This window comes from Camelina sativa, chromosome 20, assembly GCF_000633955.1.
Source record: "Camelina sativa cultivar DH55 chromosome 20, Cs, whole genome shotgun sequence".
NCBI classification, from domain to species: domain Eukaryota; kingdom Viridiplantae; phylum Streptophyta; class Magnoliopsida; order Brassicales; family Brassicaceae; genus Camelina; species Camelina sativa.
In genome coordinates, this window is record NC_025704.1 from 4,259,130 (window position 1) to 4,279,730 (window position 20,601).

At 36.5% G+C, this 20,601-nt stretch overlaps 4 protein-coding genes and 1 long non-coding RNA gene across 10 annotated transcripts; 3 read left to right on the forward strand and 2 right to left on the reverse strand.

Moving 5' to 3' along the window:
* LOC104769227 (BTB/POZ domain-containing protein DOT3-like) lies at window positions 78–2,656 on the reverse strand. Its single transcript, XM_010493382.2, has 6 exons — window positions 2,463–2,656; window positions 2,290–2,359; window positions 1,207–2,105; window positions 864–1,122; window positions 667–795; window positions 78–562 (listed from the first exon to the last, which is right to left on the reverse strand). Exons 1-6 carry the CDS (start codon window positions 2,600–2,602, stop codon window positions 197–199), a joined length of 1,863 nt encoding a protein of 620 aa, XP_010491684.1. The 5' UTR covers window positions 2,603–2,656; the 3' UTR covers window positions 78–196.
* LOC109124478 (ras-related protein RABH1e) lies at window positions 3,347–5,177 on the forward strand. The gene is made up of 6 exons (XM_010493383.2): window positions 3,347–3,567; window positions 3,929–3,999; window positions 4,139–4,227; window positions 4,425–4,536; window positions 4,620–4,710; window positions 4,807–5,177. The coding sequence occupies exons 1-6, from the start codon at window positions 3,451–3,453 to the stop codon at window positions 4,948–4,950; spliced, it is 624 nt and encodes a 207-aa protein (XP_010491685.1). The 5' UTR covers window positions 3,347–3,450; the 3' UTR covers window positions 4,951–5,177.
* LOC104769229 lies at window positions 5,593–7,065 on the forward strand. Its single transcript, XR_764348.2, has 3 exons — window positions 5,593–5,671; window positions 5,802–6,509; window positions 6,631–7,065. It is a non-coding gene; the product is annotated as an uncharacterized LOC104769229 (long non-coding RNA).
* LOC104769230 (cyclin-dependent kinase C-1-like) lies at window positions 7,814–11,147 on the reverse strand. Its single transcript, XM_010493384.2, has 12 exons — window positions 10,951–11,147; window positions 10,654–10,735; window positions 10,440–10,530; window positions 10,329–10,358; window positions 10,115–10,224; window positions 9,955–10,027; window positions 9,753–9,873; window positions 9,508–9,625; window positions 9,009–9,148; window positions 8,861–8,918; window positions 8,600–8,670; window positions 7,814–8,467 (listed from the first exon to the last, which is right to left on the reverse strand). Exons 1-12 carry the CDS (start codon window positions 11,061–11,063, stop codon window positions 7,942–7,944), a joined length of 1,533 nt encoding a protein of 510 aa, XP_010491686.1. The 5' UTR covers window positions 11,064–11,147; the 3' UTR covers window positions 7,814–7,941.
* On the forward strand, window positions 12,905–20,601 carry LOC104769231 (transcription factor MYB39-like). Of its 6 annotated transcripts, none has more exons than XM_010493388.1 (9): window positions 12,905–12,987; window positions 14,007–14,118; window positions 15,232–15,317; window positions 16,012–17,219; window positions 17,334–17,521; window positions 18,649–18,825; window positions 18,920–19,261; window positions 19,345–19,474; window positions 19,573–20,601. In XM_010493388.1, exons 7-9 carry the CDS (start codon window positions 19,129–19,131, stop codon window positions 20,333–20,335), a joined length of 1,026 nt encoding a protein of 341 aa, XP_010491690.1. In that variant the 5' UTR covers window positions 12,905–12,987; window positions 14,007–14,118; window positions 15,232–15,317; window positions 16,012–17,219; window positions 17,334–17,521; window positions 18,649–18,825; window positions 18,920–19,128; the 3' UTR covers window positions 20,336–20,601. The 6 variants fall into 6 exon arrangements, with proteins under 6 accessions (XP_010491690.1, XP_010491689.1, XP_010491692.1 ...); XM_010493387.1 differs by having other exon boundaries at window positions 16,012–16,477; window positions 17,091–17,521; XM_010493390.1 differs by having other exon boundaries at window positions 16,012–16,078; window positions 16,400–17,521.

A 20,601-nucleotide genomic window follows, 5' to 3' on the forward strand; every position in this document is an offset into this window, starting at 1 on the left:
AGCTCTACTTCTCGAAGGCATTTAAGATTCCTTTAGGAGTCTGCAAGAGAGAAGTTAATTAGTTTGATTTTGTTTTCTTCAGTTGGCATTGGAATAACCAGAGTACATCATCAAAATATAGTGTCAGAGTCTTTAAAACACTGTGAATACATAATTGAGCATTAGGTTGAGAGATTTGGCCGAGACTATGATTGATTTATGACATTGACATTCTTCTCATCAAGCTGGTTCTTGGTGTTGTGGAACTTGGTCTTCGTGTCCTGTCTCTTATTTCATCGTCTTCGCGTTTTATCTGGAACGATTTCTTCACCTTTTGCCAACGCAATCCCCAGTTTTGTGTGCTCTTCTGTTTGTTACTTAGCTTTTCATACTCTTGTTGAAGCTCATTGTAATCACTCTGAAGCTCAGCCATCTTCTTCTTCACATTCTCCAGCTCTTCCTTAAGTGTCTTGATTTCATCATCTCTAGAACCTGCAGAATTTTCTTCCTTTGCCTCCAGCTGCTTGTCTTGCATCATCATCCTCATCTTTACTTGTTCCGTGAAAAGTACTTGAGTATTGATCTTGTTTTATTATATGATGTTTAGCTTTATGTCAGTCACTTATACATTACTCTTTGAATTCAAGAAAGGCTAACAGATTTTGTTCTGTTTTATTTCATATATACCTGGACAATAGTTCTCAGAGGCAACCGATCATTTTGTGCAGCGTGTAGGCATGCGTCAAGTGATAGTTTCTCACAGGCCATAGTCTTGCACAGTCTTCTTCTATCGTGCTCTGATAGTGAAGGATGAGTCTGAAACAAGGATTAAAATCATTAGCTTTGGTTTGGAGATGAAATCAGAAGAAAAAGCTGGTTACTACCTTGAGGAACATATCAATTGCTCTATAGAGACCATCATGGCATTTCCAAGCATTCTCCGGCAACATTTCAGCAAGAACCTGAAACTTAGTGATCGGTAGACATGGATCTTTCGCAATCTCGGCTAGGTAATTGTCCAAGAGCTTGGTTATGTTTGGCTTTCCTAGTACTTGTTGTTGTTGTTGTTGCTCATGCATCAGGAAATACTCAAAAATCCTATGAACCACATCGACATTGTATATAGTGTATGCCTCAGGTGAGCTGTGCATCAACGTCAACAAATTAAAAATTTCTTTAGTTGAAGTTAATATGAAAGCTAATCAAGCAAGAGTAGATTTGTCTCACCTGGCTCCTTTATGCTGGTCTTCATTTTTGAAGTTAGGAATAAGGAGGTCACATACATTAGCATCTTCCAAAGCCATGCCGACCTGTTTCTCAAGATCAGATATTAAAGCTGGTGATGCAGAGTAAACAATTGCTGTTTTCAGCATCCTTAATAGAAAGTGGCATGAGACTGCTCCAGATTGTGGAGGAAGTGCACTGACTAAGCTTTCAATGGTTTCTTTATGTTCTTGACATCCTAAGCTGCTGCTTTCCTCCATTCTTCCTCTGTTCACACTGAACTGCAACTCATTTTTTCCTAACCCGTAACCCCTAATTCCTTCTAGATCATCATCGATTATTGGCAACCAGTTCTCTGCATACTTCATGATGATCTTACCTGTAATCTCTGGCTTGGCTCGTCTTGCTTTCATAGTTGTTATAACCCTCATGAAGTGATCAGTTCGAAGTGTGGCTATATCATTGTATAAACATCTTTCATTGCTGTCTACAAAATCTTCTGGTGTGTTATCATTGCAGGCTTTCCAAGCTAGCAAGTCACAGCATCTCCTTACGATTTGGAGGTTTCCAGCCCACGGAGATAAGCTTGCGCAGGATCTCAGAACAGTGAGTGTATCTCTCCATGAGGCAAATACTACAAAAGTGATGAAAGCTTCTGTCTTGGAGATTAAATTCCCGGCTTCAAATTCTTCAGTCATGTACAAGTATTCTGATGCACATCTCAGTGGAGCTACATTGAGAGGATTCAAGTCCAGAGGGAGATTGTAGCAAAATTTCAGAATGGTCTCAAATGTATCTGCTCCACCTGGGAAGTTTTCCAGATTCAGATGATATCCATTCTCAGAAGCTGAAGGTTGTAGCTCAAGAGAGCTTATGTAACCACATTTGGAGATCAAAGGAAACTGTTCAAAACAAAATAACTAAGGTGGTAAACTGACAATAACATACATGTGTGATAGTCCAAGTTACTCTGTCTAAATTATGCTTTGCCAATCATTAAACTCATATGTATATATATATACACACACACTTGAATACTATTAAGGCTAATGTACATCATCTTTCGTTCGCTGATAAAAATATTACCTTGTGTGCTTTGAAGGTAATATCGTCAACTTGAATAGACAGATCAGTAGGGATTTGAGATTTAACGTACCTGCAAAAAAAGAAAAAGAAAAAAGTCCATTAGCTTAAGCTAAACCTCTAGTACTGATTCTTTGCTCTGCACTACCTTATATAACCATCAAATAATTGCATACCAGGAACGGTCTTTCCTCTCGAAGCTGTTAGCTAATGCAACGTCAACTCTTTTAGGAACTATCATGCTTTTGTTACATATTGGATCAGCATCAGTATCATCTCCAGAGCTCTTCAGCTGGCCTGCAGATGCTGGATACATTCCCTGTGATCTGCAAAACAAAAAAAAAAAACGAGTAATCTAAAACCAGCTAGAAGTGTGACTTTATTATGTCCAGAACTCCAGATAGAGAGATGAAGATGTTGCTTATATATAAAATATAACAGAGTGGGGACAAAATATGAGAGTAAATGTGAAAAGAGAGTATGTGGCTCTTATATATATATATATATGGGGAATACATTGAGAGAAGTAGTTGTGGAAGATTTGGACCGCTTAATTCTTTCTACGTAGAGAGAATGTTCTGTCAATGAATATGATATGTCTGTGTCATTCACCATAATGTACTGGTCTGCGTAATCTCCATCTTATATGTGATGACTAGTAGTACTGTAGTTGGTGAGTGAATCGTTGGACGTTGGTGTAGTCTTAAATTGGTTTGTTTCATATTATACGGCGTCGTTTAAAGATATCACTATCGTAAATTATGGTTGATTTTAATTACTTGCTTTGTGTGAATTAAACGTTTCCTTTTCTTATTTTTTAAGAGTAAAAAGGTGTTTTTCTCACCAAATTATGTAATACTAGTGTGCAAACGATTTTGTTGATAAATTTGCTAAAATTAGGCAATTAATTTTTCTTAAGTTAAAAAAAATAAAAATGCAATTAAATTAATGTAAACCTAATTTTTAACAGTTTTAGTTTTTTTTTTATATGTAGGGTAAATTTTCGTGGGTGGCGGTTACATTCGTGTAGCCGTGTAGGCATATAAACGCGTCAAAATCAAACCTTTTACCTGAGAAACCGCAAAAAAGTCAGATCTAAAGCTCAAAACTTTACGGTGAAAGAGATCATCATCATCATCTCCAATCGGCACCAAAAAAAAAAAAATGGCGAGTGTGTCACCTTTAGCCAAGTACAAGCTCGTCTTCCTTGGAGATCAATCCGTAGGCAAGACCAGCATCATCACTCGTTTCATGTACGACAAATTCGATACCACTTATCAGGTTTGATCATCCCCATCCCCCTTTAATTCCCCTTTGATCTATCCGTGAGATCCACGATCCTATAGATCAGATTCAAAAATTTCAAGAAACTTATAGCAGATTTGGTTATAATTTCCCAGGCATTGTTATTTAGATCTTGTTTTTTTTTTTCTCATTTTGTTGTGGGAAATTTTTGTAGGCAACCATAGGAATTGATTTCTTGTCCAAAACAANCCCCCCCCCCCCCCCTTTCCCCTTGATCTATCCGTGAGATCCACGATCTTATAGATCAGATTCAAAATTTAAATTTCAAGAAACTTATAGCAGATTTGGTTAGATCTTGTTTTTTTTTTTCTCATTTTGTTGTGGGAAATTTTTGTAGGCAACCATTGGAATTGATTTCTTGTCCAAAACAATGTACCTTGAGGATAGGACTGTTCGTTTGCAACTATGGTAATGTTCAATGTTCATACCCTCCTATCTTTTGATCATTGTTGTTTTGGTATAATGGCTGAATGATCAAGCATTGTGTATCAACCATGTTATTGTTGTTGTGCTGTCATTAAGGCTTCAAGGTTATATAATGTTGCAGGGATACTGCAGGACAGGAGAGGTTTCGAAGTCTGATACCAAGTTATATCAGAGATTCTTCTGTTGCTGTTATTGTCTATGATGTTGCAAGTAAGGCTTCTGTTCTGTGATATCTTTTTCAGCTTAACCATGAAAGTTTCTCTTTTGTGTACAATGCAGGATGCAGAGTATATGTCACGTCTTGTTATGTATAGATGGATAAAGAGTTTGTTTCAATTTCTCATAGAATTTGTAAGGATATATGCTGTGTAAAGGTCTCATCTTTATACTGTTTTTCTAATGTACAGATAGGCAGTCATTTTTGAACACCTCGAAGTGGATTGAGGATGTTCGTACAGAGAGAGGTAGCGATGTCATCATTGTTTTGGTTGGTAACAAAACAGATCTCGTTGACAAAAGGTAAGAAAACACTTTTTTGATGAGACATGGAATCTTTTTTTCCATTTAGCTATCATGTGAACTTGACATTTCTGTTTTGACAGGCAAGTGTCAATAGAGGAAGGGGATAACAAAGCTCGTGATTATGGAGTTATATTCATAGAGACCAGCGCAAAAGCAGGATTTAACATCAAGGTGAGAGATGATGCAATTCTATCCCTCATGACTCGTTTAAGATCTTGAGATTTCTTGGAATAACGCTTGTTCTGGTGTTGTTTTGGTAACTTGCAGCCACTGTTCCGCAAGATTGCAGCTGCATTACCAGGAATGGAAACACTTTCTTCAACGAAACAAGAAGATATGGTTGATGTGAACCTAAAGACTTCGACCAATTCGTCTCAAGGGGAGCAACAACGAGGTGGTTGTTCTTGTTAAAATCAAATTTTAAAATATACAAGTTTGACAGTAACAGTATAGGAAGATTTTAAAAAACAAAAGATTTATAATTTGATGGAACAAATAAATCCTGGTATGATGAGGAAAGAGATATTTTTATGTGGAGACTCTAGTTTTCTTTGGAAAGGTTTCGGTTTTAATATAGAGTTGTGTAATAATGTGTGAATGCATAAGAAGAAGAATGACAATGTTTTGCTCTGTTCTCATTGCTTATTTCTTTTACAACATACACTGTCAATCTCCATCTTGACATTACTACATAATGTGTGACTAATGAAAGAAAGACAGTTACATTGGGTTCTGAGTTCTGACCTCTTACAGAGCCACCATACTGACCACCTTGTGTGTAGTTAGGTGGTCCAACCCCGTATGCGCCACCACTTTCCCAATGTATTTGGTTATTCCAAATTCAGTCTTGGCACTTTGATTGATCTAATCATATCTATTGAGGAAGTTTTTACTGTCACACAAAACCATCTGAAACTTTTGATATTGAAATCTTACCAAACCACCAATAAAAATCTTTAAAATCTATAAAAATATTTTAAAACCTTGGTCTAATATAACCGTCCTTGGTGAGCACGCCTTGTTGACAACAAAGACTCAGTTTACTGAAGCGAATCAAGATCACCAGCGGATAAACAAAATGTCTCAGTTTCTCTCCAGACTCTCTAAGCTCTCTCCTCAGAAAGATTCTCAGGTAAGTATAAGAAGAGAGAGACCACTTCTTTGTTCCTTTTTGTTGATCTCTTAAATGTTTTGGTATATATTTCATTTACTTTTGGTTGTGTTGTGAGATCGATCTTTCTTCTCTCTTTGTGTTTGGGCAGATTAGCTTTCGTTTGTTTTCATCTTCCGTAGACCGTATTGCACCCTGTTTGATCTTCGGCAAAGATCCTTTTGGAAATGATGATATAGACTATCTCGATCTTTCCAACCATAAATTCTTCGTTCCTAAACAGAATATCCCTACTGAGTTGCTAAAAGCAAAATCAACAGTCGGAGCATCCCAAGGATGGGTCGCTACCCTAAATAAGGGTGTGGTGTGTCTCCGAGACGATCTCAACCCAAGTGCATCAGACTCAAACCCTAAACTCATTTCACTGCCTCCTCTTGTGACTCTACCTCATTGTCAGACCAGATTGTCACCAACGTGGCCATGTCCTCTTCTTCTCCTGAGGAAGAAGACTGTGTTGTGGCTGTCAAGTTTTTGGGACCTCCACTCAGCCTGAGTAAGGGCTCCAAATGGACCAACATCAGAATGAAAGACCCCAGTTTCTTCACTTCCCATGTCATGTTTTCCCAGAGAGATCAGATGTTCTCATTGCCTGCTTCTGGATGTGATCACATGGCATCCTGGGATCTCAAGGACGAGCCCAAGCTGCAAAAGTTGCATTTTCAAAACCTTCCCAGGTTGACAAAGACAGAAAAGGAGCATTTGTTTTCGTGCTACAGGACTCCACACTTGGTAGAGTCATCAGCCGGCGAAACTTGGTAGAGTCATCAGCCGGCGAAACTTTCCTTGTTATTTGGAACAGGTATATATGGTAGACATGACCTAATTAAGAGTCATCACTCCATAGACTTTTGTTCGTTTTAGTTTCAATTAATATTATCATACCATATTAATAACAGTGTTACAATATGACCATTCCTAAGGTCCTGCGCTTATGGCATGGAAACTAGGGTGCATTTGGAAACCAAAGCTTTTAGGGTGTTCAGGATAGGCAAGGAAGGAAAAACTACTTACACTGAAGACATTGGAGATCTCTGCATTTTTCTTTCAAATTCTGAGTCTTTCTGTCTCCCTGCTAGCTCCTTCCCTGGACTTGAGAGAAACTACATCTATTACCTTGATGTCCACGAGCCGACCGAGGAGGTGGAGATCGGAGGTTTCAGCCTCTGCAGAGCTGATAGCGATGCAGACTTCTCAAACCACCACATTAACAAAATCCCTTACATTTTCCCACCACAACCTATGCATTGAATTATCGGGAAAAGGGTAAATTTCAATCCGTACTATTTCGAAAGTGTAAATTCTTACCCAGACAACAGATCCGTGTGTTTTTCAACCTAAACCTTTACATAATTCAAATTTACTACCTAGACTTTGAATCGTTACATGTATTCCTACATTGACTCAAATAGTGTTACTCAATAGTTAAATGTTTTGATCAATTTGACACTGAAGCGATGATGTGTCAAGGTCATTGGGCTCGAAACCTTAAAACAACGTTGTTTGCAATGAAAGGTTAAAACGACGTGTTTTGAATTGGGAGAAAGATCTTAATTGTAAACGATACCGTTTGAAAGGAAAGGTTAAAACGATGTGTTTTGAATTGGGGGAAAGATCTTAATTGCAAACGACGTTGTTTTAAGGTTTTGAGCCCAATGAATTTGACACATCATTGCTTACTTGTCAAATTGATCAAAACATTTAGCAGTTGACTAAAATGTAGGAATACATGTAACGATTCGAAGTCTAGGTAATAAATTTGAATTATGTAAGAGTTTAGGTTGAAAAATACACGGATCTGTTGTCTGTGTAGGAATTTACACTTTTGAAATAGTACGGGTTGAAATTTACTCTTTTCCCTTGAATTATCATGGTTTATGTTTTTTTTGGTTTTTTTTTTTTTTTTTCTGTTTGCTTACGACGCATTTGGACTTGAGTTAGGCAGCTACTTCTATTTTTCCTTTTGGTCTCATAACCGATATGAAATGCCTTTTTCTTTTTTCTTTCAACAATATCCAACTGTGGTGTATGGATACTGTTTCTCATTGCTCATTTCTTATACAACATACACTGTCAATCTCCATCTTGACAATACTAGATAATGTGTCGCTAATGAAAGAATACAATTAAAAAAGTGTGACAGAAAGATTCAATTTCTCATATTAATCTGTTATTACTAGTATCAATTAAGTGTAAGACATCAGCCCGACAGGGAAACAAATCATTAGATCTTTTTACTGTTGCCATCCATATTGCTGGTTTCTACTACCGCCCATTTGGTTTTGACCTCTTCCAGAGCTACCAGAGCCACCATACTGACCACCTTGTGTGTAGTTCGGTGGTCCAACCCCGTATGCGCCACCACTTGGCCCTCTAGGACCCGCCACATAAGGAGCTCCCCGTCCTTGTGGAGGATATGATCCGCTGCTGTAACCTCCTCGGTTTTGATTATAACCCCCGCTCTGGTTTCCACTAGGAGGGTATCGGTTTGGACCAGGTGGACCACGCTGTTTCCCGTGGAACTGGTGGCTGGGTCCAGGAGGCACTTGTGGCGGTGCGTTGTTAGTGGGATGGTTTGGACCAGCATGCCAATGTGGAGCAGCATGAGACTGGCCACCGTGTTGATATGGAGGCAAACGAGTGTGCTGCTGCTGTGGATGTTGCATCTTTTGTCTTTTTGCTGCTTCCTCGAGTTGGCGCTGCTGCTGCTGCCGCTTTTTCTTTGTCTGGAACTCATGTGATGATTCATATGTGGGCAGACTGTTAATATGAAACATTGTTTTAGTCCAAAGAATTTTCCTCATAATCATCTGTCTAGTAAGCTAGATGATGATGATGATGAATCAAATGAGTTTCATGAATTTGTAAGAGAAAATCAGAAAATGTAAGAACCTCTTCGGGTCACATGGCAGCGGATCAGTCCAAAAGTACTCAGCATCAAGAGCATCCTTCGCAGATATTCTCTACACCAGGGAAAGCACAAAAAAAAAGAAAAAAGAAAAAAAAAACTTAAATGTCTAACTGGTTAACAACGTCCTGCCTTAAAGAAGTATGCTTCATCTAAGAAAGAGTAGAAAAGGCAATTTGTTTATGCAGTTTGCATATATTTTCAGAAGATAATTCGCTGCAAATAAAGAGAATGGTCTCTGATACCTGTGATGGGTCAAGCACCAACATTTTCTCCAGTAATTCAAGAGCATGTCGATCAAAGCTGTGCAGAAGAGAAGGAAAAGCCAAATGAAATCTTCTGATCAGAGTACATGTGTATAAGTAATTCAAGAGCATGGTTTAATTTACTTACTGTCTGAAAAACTCTCTTACACGTCTCTTCAAGGGACGTGCCGGCTTGAAATTGTTGTACCAAGGCATCTTGGAAACCCCAGGCCAAATGTTTTCATCGGGTGATCCACAAAGCTCAAATATCTTGTTCAATTGTTCATGCTGAAACAATGTAGGATACAAAACATATTTTTTTTTAGATTAGCAATAACATGTAAGCATAACCGTGTCTATACCATTCACAATAAGCTATTGAAACCCCAAACGCAAATAAAGCCTCCAGGAATTTTATGTACACATAGTATGTAGGCAGAGAATCGAACTAAGCCTCTGTTGTTACAGAATTAAAGCGATGATGTATATAATTCTAATGAACCCCTTAGGTGTCCAGTCCAACGATATCACAATAAAACCAGGAGACCATATAGATTCTTATACTATTAGTGGCATGAAAGCACACTGTAGTAACATCTGAAATTTTAAAAAGAACCGAGCTTTCAGCAAAAAGATAAAACCCTGACCTCATTTTTCCCATTCAAGATTGGTTTTGCATGCAAAAGTTCAGCAAATATGCAACCAACCGACCACATGTCAATTGCTGGGCCATATTTTGTAGCCCCAAGTAGTAATTCAGGGGGCCTGCCATAGTACGTGTAAGTCAGCAAAGTAGCAATAACCGATACATTAGCAAAGACCATAATGCCAAGATATCAAGACTATCTCTGTACCAATCATGTAAACTTTAAATGACGGTTTGTAGGCTTACCTATACCACAGTGTGATGACACGATTTGTAAGATTTCCAGTATGATCATGAGAAAACGACCGTGCGAGCCCAAAATCTGCCAGCTTTAAATTTCCCTCATTGTCAATAAGAAGATTTGAGCCTGGACCAAAATCAAGGTTAATAGGCAAGTAAAAGACTAAAAGTGATAACAAAACATCAACAATGTATTTGGGAAAATCACCTTTTATATCACGGTGAAGAACTTGATTCACATGACAATAGTGAAGCCCGGTGAGCAATTGCTTCATGTAACACTTTTACATGGAATGAGTGTTAGAATAAAGTTGAACGGTAGCAAGGAAAGGCTTATAGAATTAAGAAGATATCTAGCTGTGCAATACCTTGATTTGAGGAACAGTAAATCTCAGTCCAGGACGGTCAGCGAGTCCAGTCAAATCATGATCCATGTACTCAAAAACCATGTATATGCCACCCTTGTATTTGTTATTATCTATAATTCCACGTAGGTACAACAAAGGCACAACCTTAAGGTGAGAAGGAAATCCTAAGTTATGCAGAAAACAAGACAGAAATTGAAATCTCAATTTCACTAACCTGGCTTTCCTTGGTCATCCCTGTCCCGACCTTACAGAAGACTTTAATTTAATAAGACATTGATAAAATACTAATTCCAAGTGTGAAATGTGCGTTCCCTTAAAAACAAACCTGGTGAAGTCACAATCTCTTTCAGCTGAATGACATTTTCATGATGAAGCTTCTTGAGAATTTTAATCTCCCTGATAGCTGTTATCGGAAACTGCATCATACCAATTGTGAACAATTAGGGTTACAATTAAATAACTTTGCATCTCTTCTAAACATAGTGAGCATCATCATAAAAACTTAAAACCAATATCAAGAGATAGAAAAAAGCATATACCCCTTCTCTTTCATTGTCCATACGAATCTTTTTGAGAGCCACAATTTCACCAGTTTTGATCTCTTTAGCCATGTAAACTTGACTGCAAAAGCAAACAACAACAATCAAATATCCTAAATTCACAGCACTATGCATTGTAAAAAGCCTAATCATCATCATCATACATGCAATCAAAACTCGCTTCAAAAAATTTCAATTTTGTCAATCCCTAAGTAAAAAAAAAAATCAAACCTTTTGAAAACCTAAAAGAGTGAAATTGAATTGAAAAAAAAGGAAAAGGGAATGAAATTGAGATACCCGTAAGTGCCTTCACCAATTTGTTCGAGCTTGTCAAAGCAATCGACGCTTCGAGATCCCCAAATCGGAGGATGTTCTTCGAGGTTTAATTGCCCGAAAGCTGCTCCCGCCATCTTCGTTCCGGGACTGTCTCAGATGATCAGCAAACAACTTCGCCTCCGTCGACCTCGAGGATAATAAATAACCTTTTACTACTCTCCGTAGGTTTAATCTAAACTGGTTTAAATCTATGACTTCTTCGGTTTAAACCGGTTCAATCGTAAATAATTGGTACGCGAAATATCACTGACAATCTGGAGTTCCATACTATAAACCGGTTTAAATCTATGTATTGTTCGGTTTAAACCGGTTCAATCGTAATTAAGCGGTACGCGAAATTTCAGCGATCATCTGGAGCTCCATACTGTAATAGGAAAGTCCATGGTCCACTGAAACCAAATATGGATGTGAATTTAATATAACTACAATAAACTATATATAGAATTATTTTTAATTATACACATGTTTAACACTTTAACTGTTTAACAAATTAAAGAGTGCTCAATCGAACTTGGGACCTTTACTTACCATACAGTTTGATTGGTTTAAACGGTCTAAACGAAGTTAATGACCCTACGATATATGTAAAGTCAATTTTTATATATCTTAATTAAGAAAATAAAATAAAATCAAAATTCGAATTACTTATAAATAAACTTAATTATATTATATGGTTGGAAGGGTTACAAAACTCCGTTCTTAATTAATTCTATTCTATGTGTAATTTCCTTTGTTTATTTTCTCGTCCTAATTAACAAACTTGTTGACCAAAAATAACTTTTTTTTTCGTATGCATGTTTGATTGTTTGGCTACAACTATCTGATTGCGAAGGTTACAATTTCTTTTCAACATGTTAGTTTTTCATCAGTTAAAATTTCGAGGCGAATTTGATAAATTCCAAATATGGCGGAAAAATTTTTAAAATGATAGTATAGGTTTTTGTTTTTTGTTAGTCTTTTGGCAGAGTCAGTGTGACAAATTAAAGAGGTCCGAATTGATGATGGAAGAGAGGACTCTTGTTATCTTTGCCGTTTTCATATATCGTGTAATACAAACCATTAATTCTGGTTCTCCAAGGGAAAAGTAAATGTATAGAACGAGAAAAATCTCGAGCGAAGAAACCCTAGATCTCAGTTGCTGCACCAACCAGGAGAGAAGACTCATCCTCAAACCCTAAAATCGGTTCCAGCTCACCTGATCAGCCCCGAACTCAGATTATCCACTTTGGGAGACGGAAAGGGATTGAATCTTCTGTTCGATTTATTATATATAGTCTCAGCTGAGGGAATCCGGACATGAGGACAACCTTTTACAATATAATAGAGATAAGTCTCTTTATAAGTATGTGTTATGTTTCATGAACTTGATCCTTTGAAGTATGCAATCCGAACTTGATCAATTTTGTTGGTGGTCGTCCAGTGTGTATATATGCAATGGTGATAGAAAGGCTAAGAAACTTATACTATATAAGGAATTTGACTGATGTAAGGTTGGATATGAACTGATAATAAAATAACCTAAAGACTATATATAAACAATGTCCTCATCCGATCCACTTTCTATATAGGAGATTTTGACTTGCTGATTTCATATATTCCACAATGGGGTTGAGATATGAACCTACTTAATTACTGATATTTTTGTCTGATGGTGTAGTTTTTGATCAAGGTCACCAAAATATTCCTCTTCCAAGCTACTACTCCCTTGTGTGGATTGATTACGTGGTGGAGTTGTTCTACCACTCCTACTATTCTAGTGAATTCAGTGATATTTTATTCTTGGAGTTTCTTAATTCAATGTATTGGTCTGCCATTTGGGGACTTATGTGTCCAACACTTACAACTATCCCACTTTCTAGACCATAAACGATGTAAAGCAACTCATCATCACTCATATATTTAAAGAAGACTACATTGGCAATGAGAAGCTTCTGTTACCATGTTTCGGTACTTCAAGCCAGAGGAGCTAGATTGCTATCGAAGACAAGTTCAATACAGGTATCTCGTCTCTAGCTTTATGATAGCCTGCAAAACTGCAGGATGCTAAGTTTTAATTATCTGATGTCTTGTTCTTGCTGAGCTAGTGCTTCTTGTTAATATGTTGTGTTGATTCACATGTTTGCCGGGTCATGTACAAAGAGACCTTTCCAGATTTTTTGTTATCCTATATATTGTTAGAACAACCAGACAGTTGAAAATAGCAATGATCTAGTACATGATGATTTACCTAATATAATCTATCTGAGGGCTTAAGTCAAAGGTATCTGAAAGATCTATCTGCCCACAATATTATATTGGGGAAATCGTCAAACTTATAGACTTTGGTGTAGAATTTATTGATCGTCTTTTTTTCTTGTTTTTAATTTTTGGTAATTAAGAACAATCTTAAGTTGGGGTTGGCATATGCAACCGTTGTGTTGTTCACATATCCATCAGTCTACAGTTTACTTGCAGACTATAATCATGCATCTCACTCTGTAGCATCACGTGTTTAGTGTAATTATATATATTTTGGATGAACTTTTTATTTATGTATTTCTGTGTCTCTGAAAAAAGTTAGGGATAATTTTGAAGCTCATCAAATGAATAGGTCAGTGTTTAGTTATAATGTTAAGTGCTACTAAATTTGAATAAATACAAACGGCTTAGGACAAAGAGCAGATCTAAAGGTGGCTTATAAGGTTTGCTCCTGGATAGCTTTATGTTCTTTATTGGAACTCATTTTAAAGACCTGACTTACCAACCCCAACCATGTGTTTTAGAGTTCCGCACAGCTTTTGATGATGCTTTTGTCAAGATTATTCTATTATGTGTATGCTATTCTGTTCTTTACGTACATGTTCATGCAGAGATCTTCGTACCTCTTTTTATTCAGACCATGTGGCTTACTTTTTCATGCAAAAAAGCTTCCACAGTCTTTTGTCTTTAAACTCTTACACTTTCATGAAAAGATAGATCACTTTAGCCTGTTTGCTTTAGCTACTACCTTCTTAAAAGCAACAATGTTATCTTTACAGGGTCTTTCAGATTTTCTTTTTGTCTTCTCCTTGATGCTTTGCTGGTGAGGGAAACGATGAATTCGATGAACATATATGGCGAGTGGTGTGGTCACCCTCTTAGGTTTCTGAGGTTCGTTCTTCCCATTTCTTTGTCTAATCTTTAACTAAAATAATTCATTCGATTCAATCTTTAACGAAACACATAAAAACTTACTATCATTGTGGTAAAGAATTTTCCAAATTTTATGGTTTTATCAGTGTTTTTAAGCTATCTTGATTGGTGCTTTAAACTTTTAAAGAAACTGCCTTGGGAATGTCATATTTTCAAAGTACATTATTCATGAAAAAAGATGACAGAAATCTACCTTTTCCACCTTTATCACATGACTGGTAAAGGTAAGTAACTTTATTCAGCTGTGCCTTTTTTGTCCCCCATTTGTCAAAGTGAAAGCTGGAGTTTTTATACTTTTTTAAGATTTATTTACTGAATAATCTCCGTTAGTTTGGTTTATAGTAACTAATCTCGTTTGTTTGGTTTATACTTTGCACTAACTTCGTCTCCTTTTCCTCGTAAATCTCAAATTTCAAAAGCTCTTTTTATATGTTCAAGAAGATATGTTCAAGTTGTCTAGATGTTTGTGCAGATTTGTGAAATTAATAAAGATCTCTACATAAATTATTTAAACCATAATAAACGTCTTTCTCTATTAGTATGTGCCGAAGGTGGACCTCTGAAAGTGAAAACCCCTATAAAAAGCTTTTAGTGAGAAGGCACCACTAACTTGGTAAACTCAACCAAAACCGAGTTGATAAAGCCAAAACTACTAATCTTTTTTCAATTCTAAACATTTTTTTATTTTATTCTACCGATTTACAACAGATGTACGAAGGAAAAATGATGAGTATATAGGTATATACTATTATGAAGAGTGGAAGGTTTATTTACCGTATATATAATTTTCTTTAGGTGTATATGTGTATAATACCAAGTATAATCGCTGGCTTGCTCTATAATGCCTCATTGTTTGTTGATCTGCTTCTTGCTTCTTAGTTCATGGGTTTTCTATATGGTGATCATTTCAGTTTGGGCTTTGTTAGATTGGGTCTAACAAACCTTAGTTTAAACAAATCCTAAATGTACACAGTCTTCTAAACATGCTTGTCTGTAGTATCATTCTCTTCTAATATTTACAGTGAGCTTTAGATTATCAACAATCCTAAATGTACATTCATTTTATGGCAGGAAGAATCACAGATAGTATGTATACAGGGTCGTGGAGACATGCACATACAAAAATGGAAAGAAATGTAATACTTTTGACATTCCTGGTACGAAAAATCTTCTCAACTTCATATTATATATATTTCTCTGGTGCTTATTCGTGAAGGAATTTATCAACAATGACATCGTGAAGACATATTTTCTTTTCATTTTCGTTGATGTTCTGAATTTGGTATATTGTTTATGATGGTTTTGAATCCTGCAACTGCATTTCCCATTGCTTCATATAGATTTTGTTGGACAAAGTACTTCGGGTTACATGCACCTTTTAAAATCGTAACTAAGTACAAGCTAGACTGCCTCTCTTTGTCTTTGTAGGAAAATATGCATTCTTCTATAGTTTTTCTTCTTTTCTGCATTTAGTGAAACTTTACTCGATCGTGTTATAATTTCTCATTCATGTTGCTGGTATATATCTTACTAAATGATAGATCCCATTATTGCATCCAAAGTGATATATATGTAGAGCTCTTGGATAACATATGCTTCTATCGTTAGCATCCATGACTTTCACTGTCTTGAGCTGTAAAACAATTAGTGTCCACGACAAAAGAAGCTCAGCCACCTAAAATGACATTTAGTGGTTGATAGCTAAACAAAAACAACGCTTAAAACCACACGATTTAGGTCATATAATATTTGACTGACTTTATAAATTAATGGTGACATTCTTGTTCTACCCCTCTTTTTGAATTTGTCATGTTCTCGAGGTTTCTTGTGACGATGCTATTTTTCTAGCAGATGTTCCAGCAATGTTGGGCGTAACGGTTGAGAAAAGTATGTGCTAATTTACTATTCTAAATGAAGAGTAAGCAAGAAGGTTTTGAACGGTGATATCTTGTGGATTGAATAATATACTCATAATTTTCAAAGATTAATGCCTTTTAGACCACTATCATATAAAACTAATCGTTTGCTATACGTAACAACCATTATATTCTGATTACTACAGATAAAAAAGAAATTACCAAATAGATTTCCTGGCCCCATTTCTCTGTATTAATCCAATAAGGGTTGCTACCATGTGAACAGTTGAAAAAAAAAGAGGAATGGTGAAGATTATACGTATGCATGCGTGTGTGATATGTTTGTTACACGTGTGTCTCATATTTGTTCTTCTTGGTTTTAGAGTCACCACTCTCGTCACTAGTTGGAATTTATGATGCTGATGATGGGAAACACGAGCATCTTGACTTCATCTCGCTTTGTAAGTATCAAGAGTAGATAATCTATAAGGTTTAGTTTGTTCTTGTAGATGATCTCGAGTCATGATTTTTCACATCATCATACAATAGTTCAAGGGTTATACATTGGTAGCATAGAAAGTCCGAGCTTTTAGACGCGTTGGTTTGAAACTTAGGAGAAGAAGCAATTCAGTTGTTTAGCTGAAATTTACAACCAAGTTGTTTTTAAAAGAAGAAAAAAAATAGAGGAAAAGAACGGTTTAAGTGACATCACATATATCATAATTAATACTTTTGTAAGAACCTATAGTGCTTTCCTTAATTTTTTAAAATATTTTCTTTACCTGCTTCTTCCATTCATGACTGTGGTCCACTCTGCGAGGAACCCTAATTCAACAAGCAATTCGAATCTTTCTTTTCATAGTTTTAATTAAACTTTTGTAACAATTTTCTTGTTTTTTTAAACACATTTTTAAATTCGTCGTTTTTAGCCATTCTATAAACCCTAGGATATAAGCTTGATCCTTCATGGAATGAAACCATATATATACACCACGCATGAAGATCCGGATTGGGTTATCTAGGCAGTGTTCGTTTGTCAATCCTCATGTGTAGTGTATATGTTTATACTTGCAGGTAAGGTGAAAATGAGTTGATATGACAATATGGTAATGCAAATCAGGGTATCATATTTCATTTTCACCTACAGTTACTGAATGCACTAAAATATCCTATAGAAACTGACAGATTTGATGTCCTCATTTGGTAAAACATCTTCTTGTTTGATTTTTCTCTAATTCTTAATTAGATTTGGTTTTCTTGACATTATGTCGTTCGATTTGAATTTTCTGCACGGAACCTGTGATCTTCATTATATAGAAGACACAGAAGAAAAAGACAAGAGCTCAAGATATGCCATTGGGTGCAGTACTTATGCGGAGGTAGAAAGTCTTATAGGTTTCAAAGATGGTGGAGATATAGATCAATTCCTGCACCCACCTCTCCCCTAACTAGCTCCACCCTAGTGGTCAAAATCTGTCACATCAAGCGTGTCACCATCATCATTAGTAAGTTTTTCTTCTGATAATACCAAAACTTGCCCCTGTTACTTTGATATATATCCTTATTTGTCTGTCCAAGTGTCCAATGTCCATTACTATTGCTGTCTGAATTTTCATTGAATGCGCCTTAGGAAACAATTATGGATGGTGTTTTTAGAATATGAAAATGGTTCCTCACCCATAATCTCCTGCACAATTTATACTACTTTGTTATATATGGTTAGCACTGTTATAATCAACTTTATCCGGCGTTACAATTTATATATATCCTATATTAAACATTTCGTGCTGATGTCCTTATTGGAATCTTATGCTGTGAAATCAATCTTTTGCTTTGTTAATTGTTACATATTAATATCATATTTACTGTAACTATAACTAGTATGCTTTCCCTGCTGTTACAAGTTTCTTCATTTGGTATCTTTTCTTCCTAAAAAAGGCAATTTTGGGATTGACAATCTCTGCAAGTATTACCTAAATTTTGCTATATAAGGACTTTATCATGATGTGTCAAACAAGAAATTAAACGGTCATATATATCAAACCCACTTTGCATCTTTTACTTTCATATTCTTGAAACATTCTCATTTTCAGAGACAAGCTCTTAGGGTTCACTGCTTGCATTTGGTATGGGATTGGTTCGTAGCTTTAATCGATAAGTAGAAAAATAGAATTAACATATAGCTACCTATATGAATTAATTAATATGCCATGGAAATGGATGATGCGAGGAAACCTAATTTTGCGTGCCAGAGGAGATGTGTCTTCTTTGGCCACCCTTTTGTTGCCATGTGTTGTTGGCGCTGACTTCTATTTCAAATCCTCTCTCTTTTCATTTGTCATTCCAGTGATTAAAATAATACAACCTAACAGTTTAGCCCTCCTGTCAAATTGCCTTTATTGCCCTTCGCCTCCCTCATCACCTACTCGGAGAAGATCTTTTACGGATTTCATAAGAAAGATGATGAAACCCTTCTTGCTTTTAGTATTAGTTGATCTGTGTCTTTTCTTGTTTTTGTTTTGTTGAATCTATATGAGCAGAAAACCTAGACTAGAGTTTTGGATTTTGATCAAAAGAGACCAAAGCAATATATAACTATGTGTTGTTACTTATTCACCTAGACAAAATGCAGGGTTTGGTGCTAGGGCATATATAGTGATGGCTACTTATGAACTGCTTCCCAATTAAGGACAAATACAAAATCGATTGGTATGTGTTTGTCCATTGGAGACGGCTGTTCCCGAGATGATACCAATGTTGCTTTAAGACAAGAGGAAGAATTTACATTGAATGATTTTTTCACACACTGGTAAGGGAATGCGTATATGAGAGGATAAAAGAAATAAAAAATTGATTAGAAAAATTGGAATTGAAAGGTGAAAGGGACATGGTTGTTTTGGTAGGCGAATAGGAAAGGTGCACGTGGTGAATGGACATGAAGAGAAAAGGGTGCTAGGTTTAATATAAATTGGAATAAGAAGCAGTTAGTGGTTGTGAAAGAAGGAAGGAGGCAAGCAACCAAATCTCAGAGACAATTATAACAGTATAGATCACAAGGAAGAAAAGAAGAGAGAGAGACCGTTGTTTGATTAGATACAGAAGATCATCTAACATGGGAAGATCTCCTAGCTCTGATGACTCTGGTCTCAAGAAAGGTCCTTGGACTCCTGATGAAGATGAGAAACTTGTCAACTATGTCCAAGAACATGGTCATAGTAGCTGGAGAGCCCTTCCCAAACTCGCTGGTACTACTTTTTCTGTTTTTCTTTTGTTTCTTAAAAACGTGATCATGAGACTTAAAGCTTATCAAATGATTCTCTCTTTGCAGGTCTTAACAGGTGTGGGAAGAGTTGTAGGCTAAGGTGGACGAACTACTTGAGACCTGACATCAAGCGAGGGAGATTCTCTCCAGACGAGGAACAGACTATCTTGAACCTTCACTCAGTTCTTGGAAACAAGTAATTATTTATGATCTTCTGATTTTTTTTTTTAAGTCAACGGCTTTGTGTACCAAATGATCTTATACGCTTTTGCTTATGAATGATGATGTTATAAGGTGGTCAACGATTGCAAACCAGTTACCTGGTAGAACAGATAACGAGATCAAGAATTTCTGGAACACTCATTTGAAGAAGAAGCTGATTCACATGGGTATTGACCCAATGACTCATCGTCCAAGAACTGATATCTTCACCGGCTTATCTCAGCTCATGTCTCTGTCCTCTAACCTCAGAGGCTATGTTGATCTGCAGCAACAGTTTCCAGTTGATCAAGACCACCACACTATACTGAAACTCCAAACCGAGATGGCTAAAATCCAATTGTTCCAATACCTTCTTCAACCATCATCTTTCATGAATAGCGTTAACCCTAATGACTTGGACTCTCTCAGTCTCCTTAACTCTATTGCCTCTTTCAAAGAGACCAACAGCAACAATCTCGATCAACTTGGTTGCCTCGGTTCATATCTTCAGGACTTCAACAGCTTACCACCTCTTAAAACCCTAAACTCCAACATGGAACCATCATCTGTTTACCCTCAGAATCCTGATGACAACCACTTCAAATTCTTCACTCAGAGAGAAAACCTACCCGTGTCCCCAGTCTGGCTCTCGGATCCCTCCATCTCAACTCAGAGTTTGTTACCTTCTCTTGGTCCTTCTTCTGTTGTGACTGATGATCTGATTAGAAACCAGTACGGTGTTGAAGATGTTAATAGCAATATCACTTCTTCAAGCGGTCAAGAATCAGCAGCTTCAGCTTCAGCTGCATGGCCTGATCATCTATTGGATGATTCTATATTTTCCGACATTCCTTAGCCCTTCTTTTGGTCTTTTTTCAGGTATGTTTTGGAGGCACTCAAATCGAATTTACTCTTGGAACTGTGCTTGTTGGAGAATTTTTATTAATTTGCATATCTATATATATTATAGAGACATCATATATGTATGTGCTCATGTTGTAGAATGTACAGTAGAGTACATATATTTCATAACTCATATGCATGTTATTGTCAATGTTCTTTATAGCATATATATGTCTCTGTACCCTTCACCGAGTTTATAAATATAAAGATTTTTGTGAA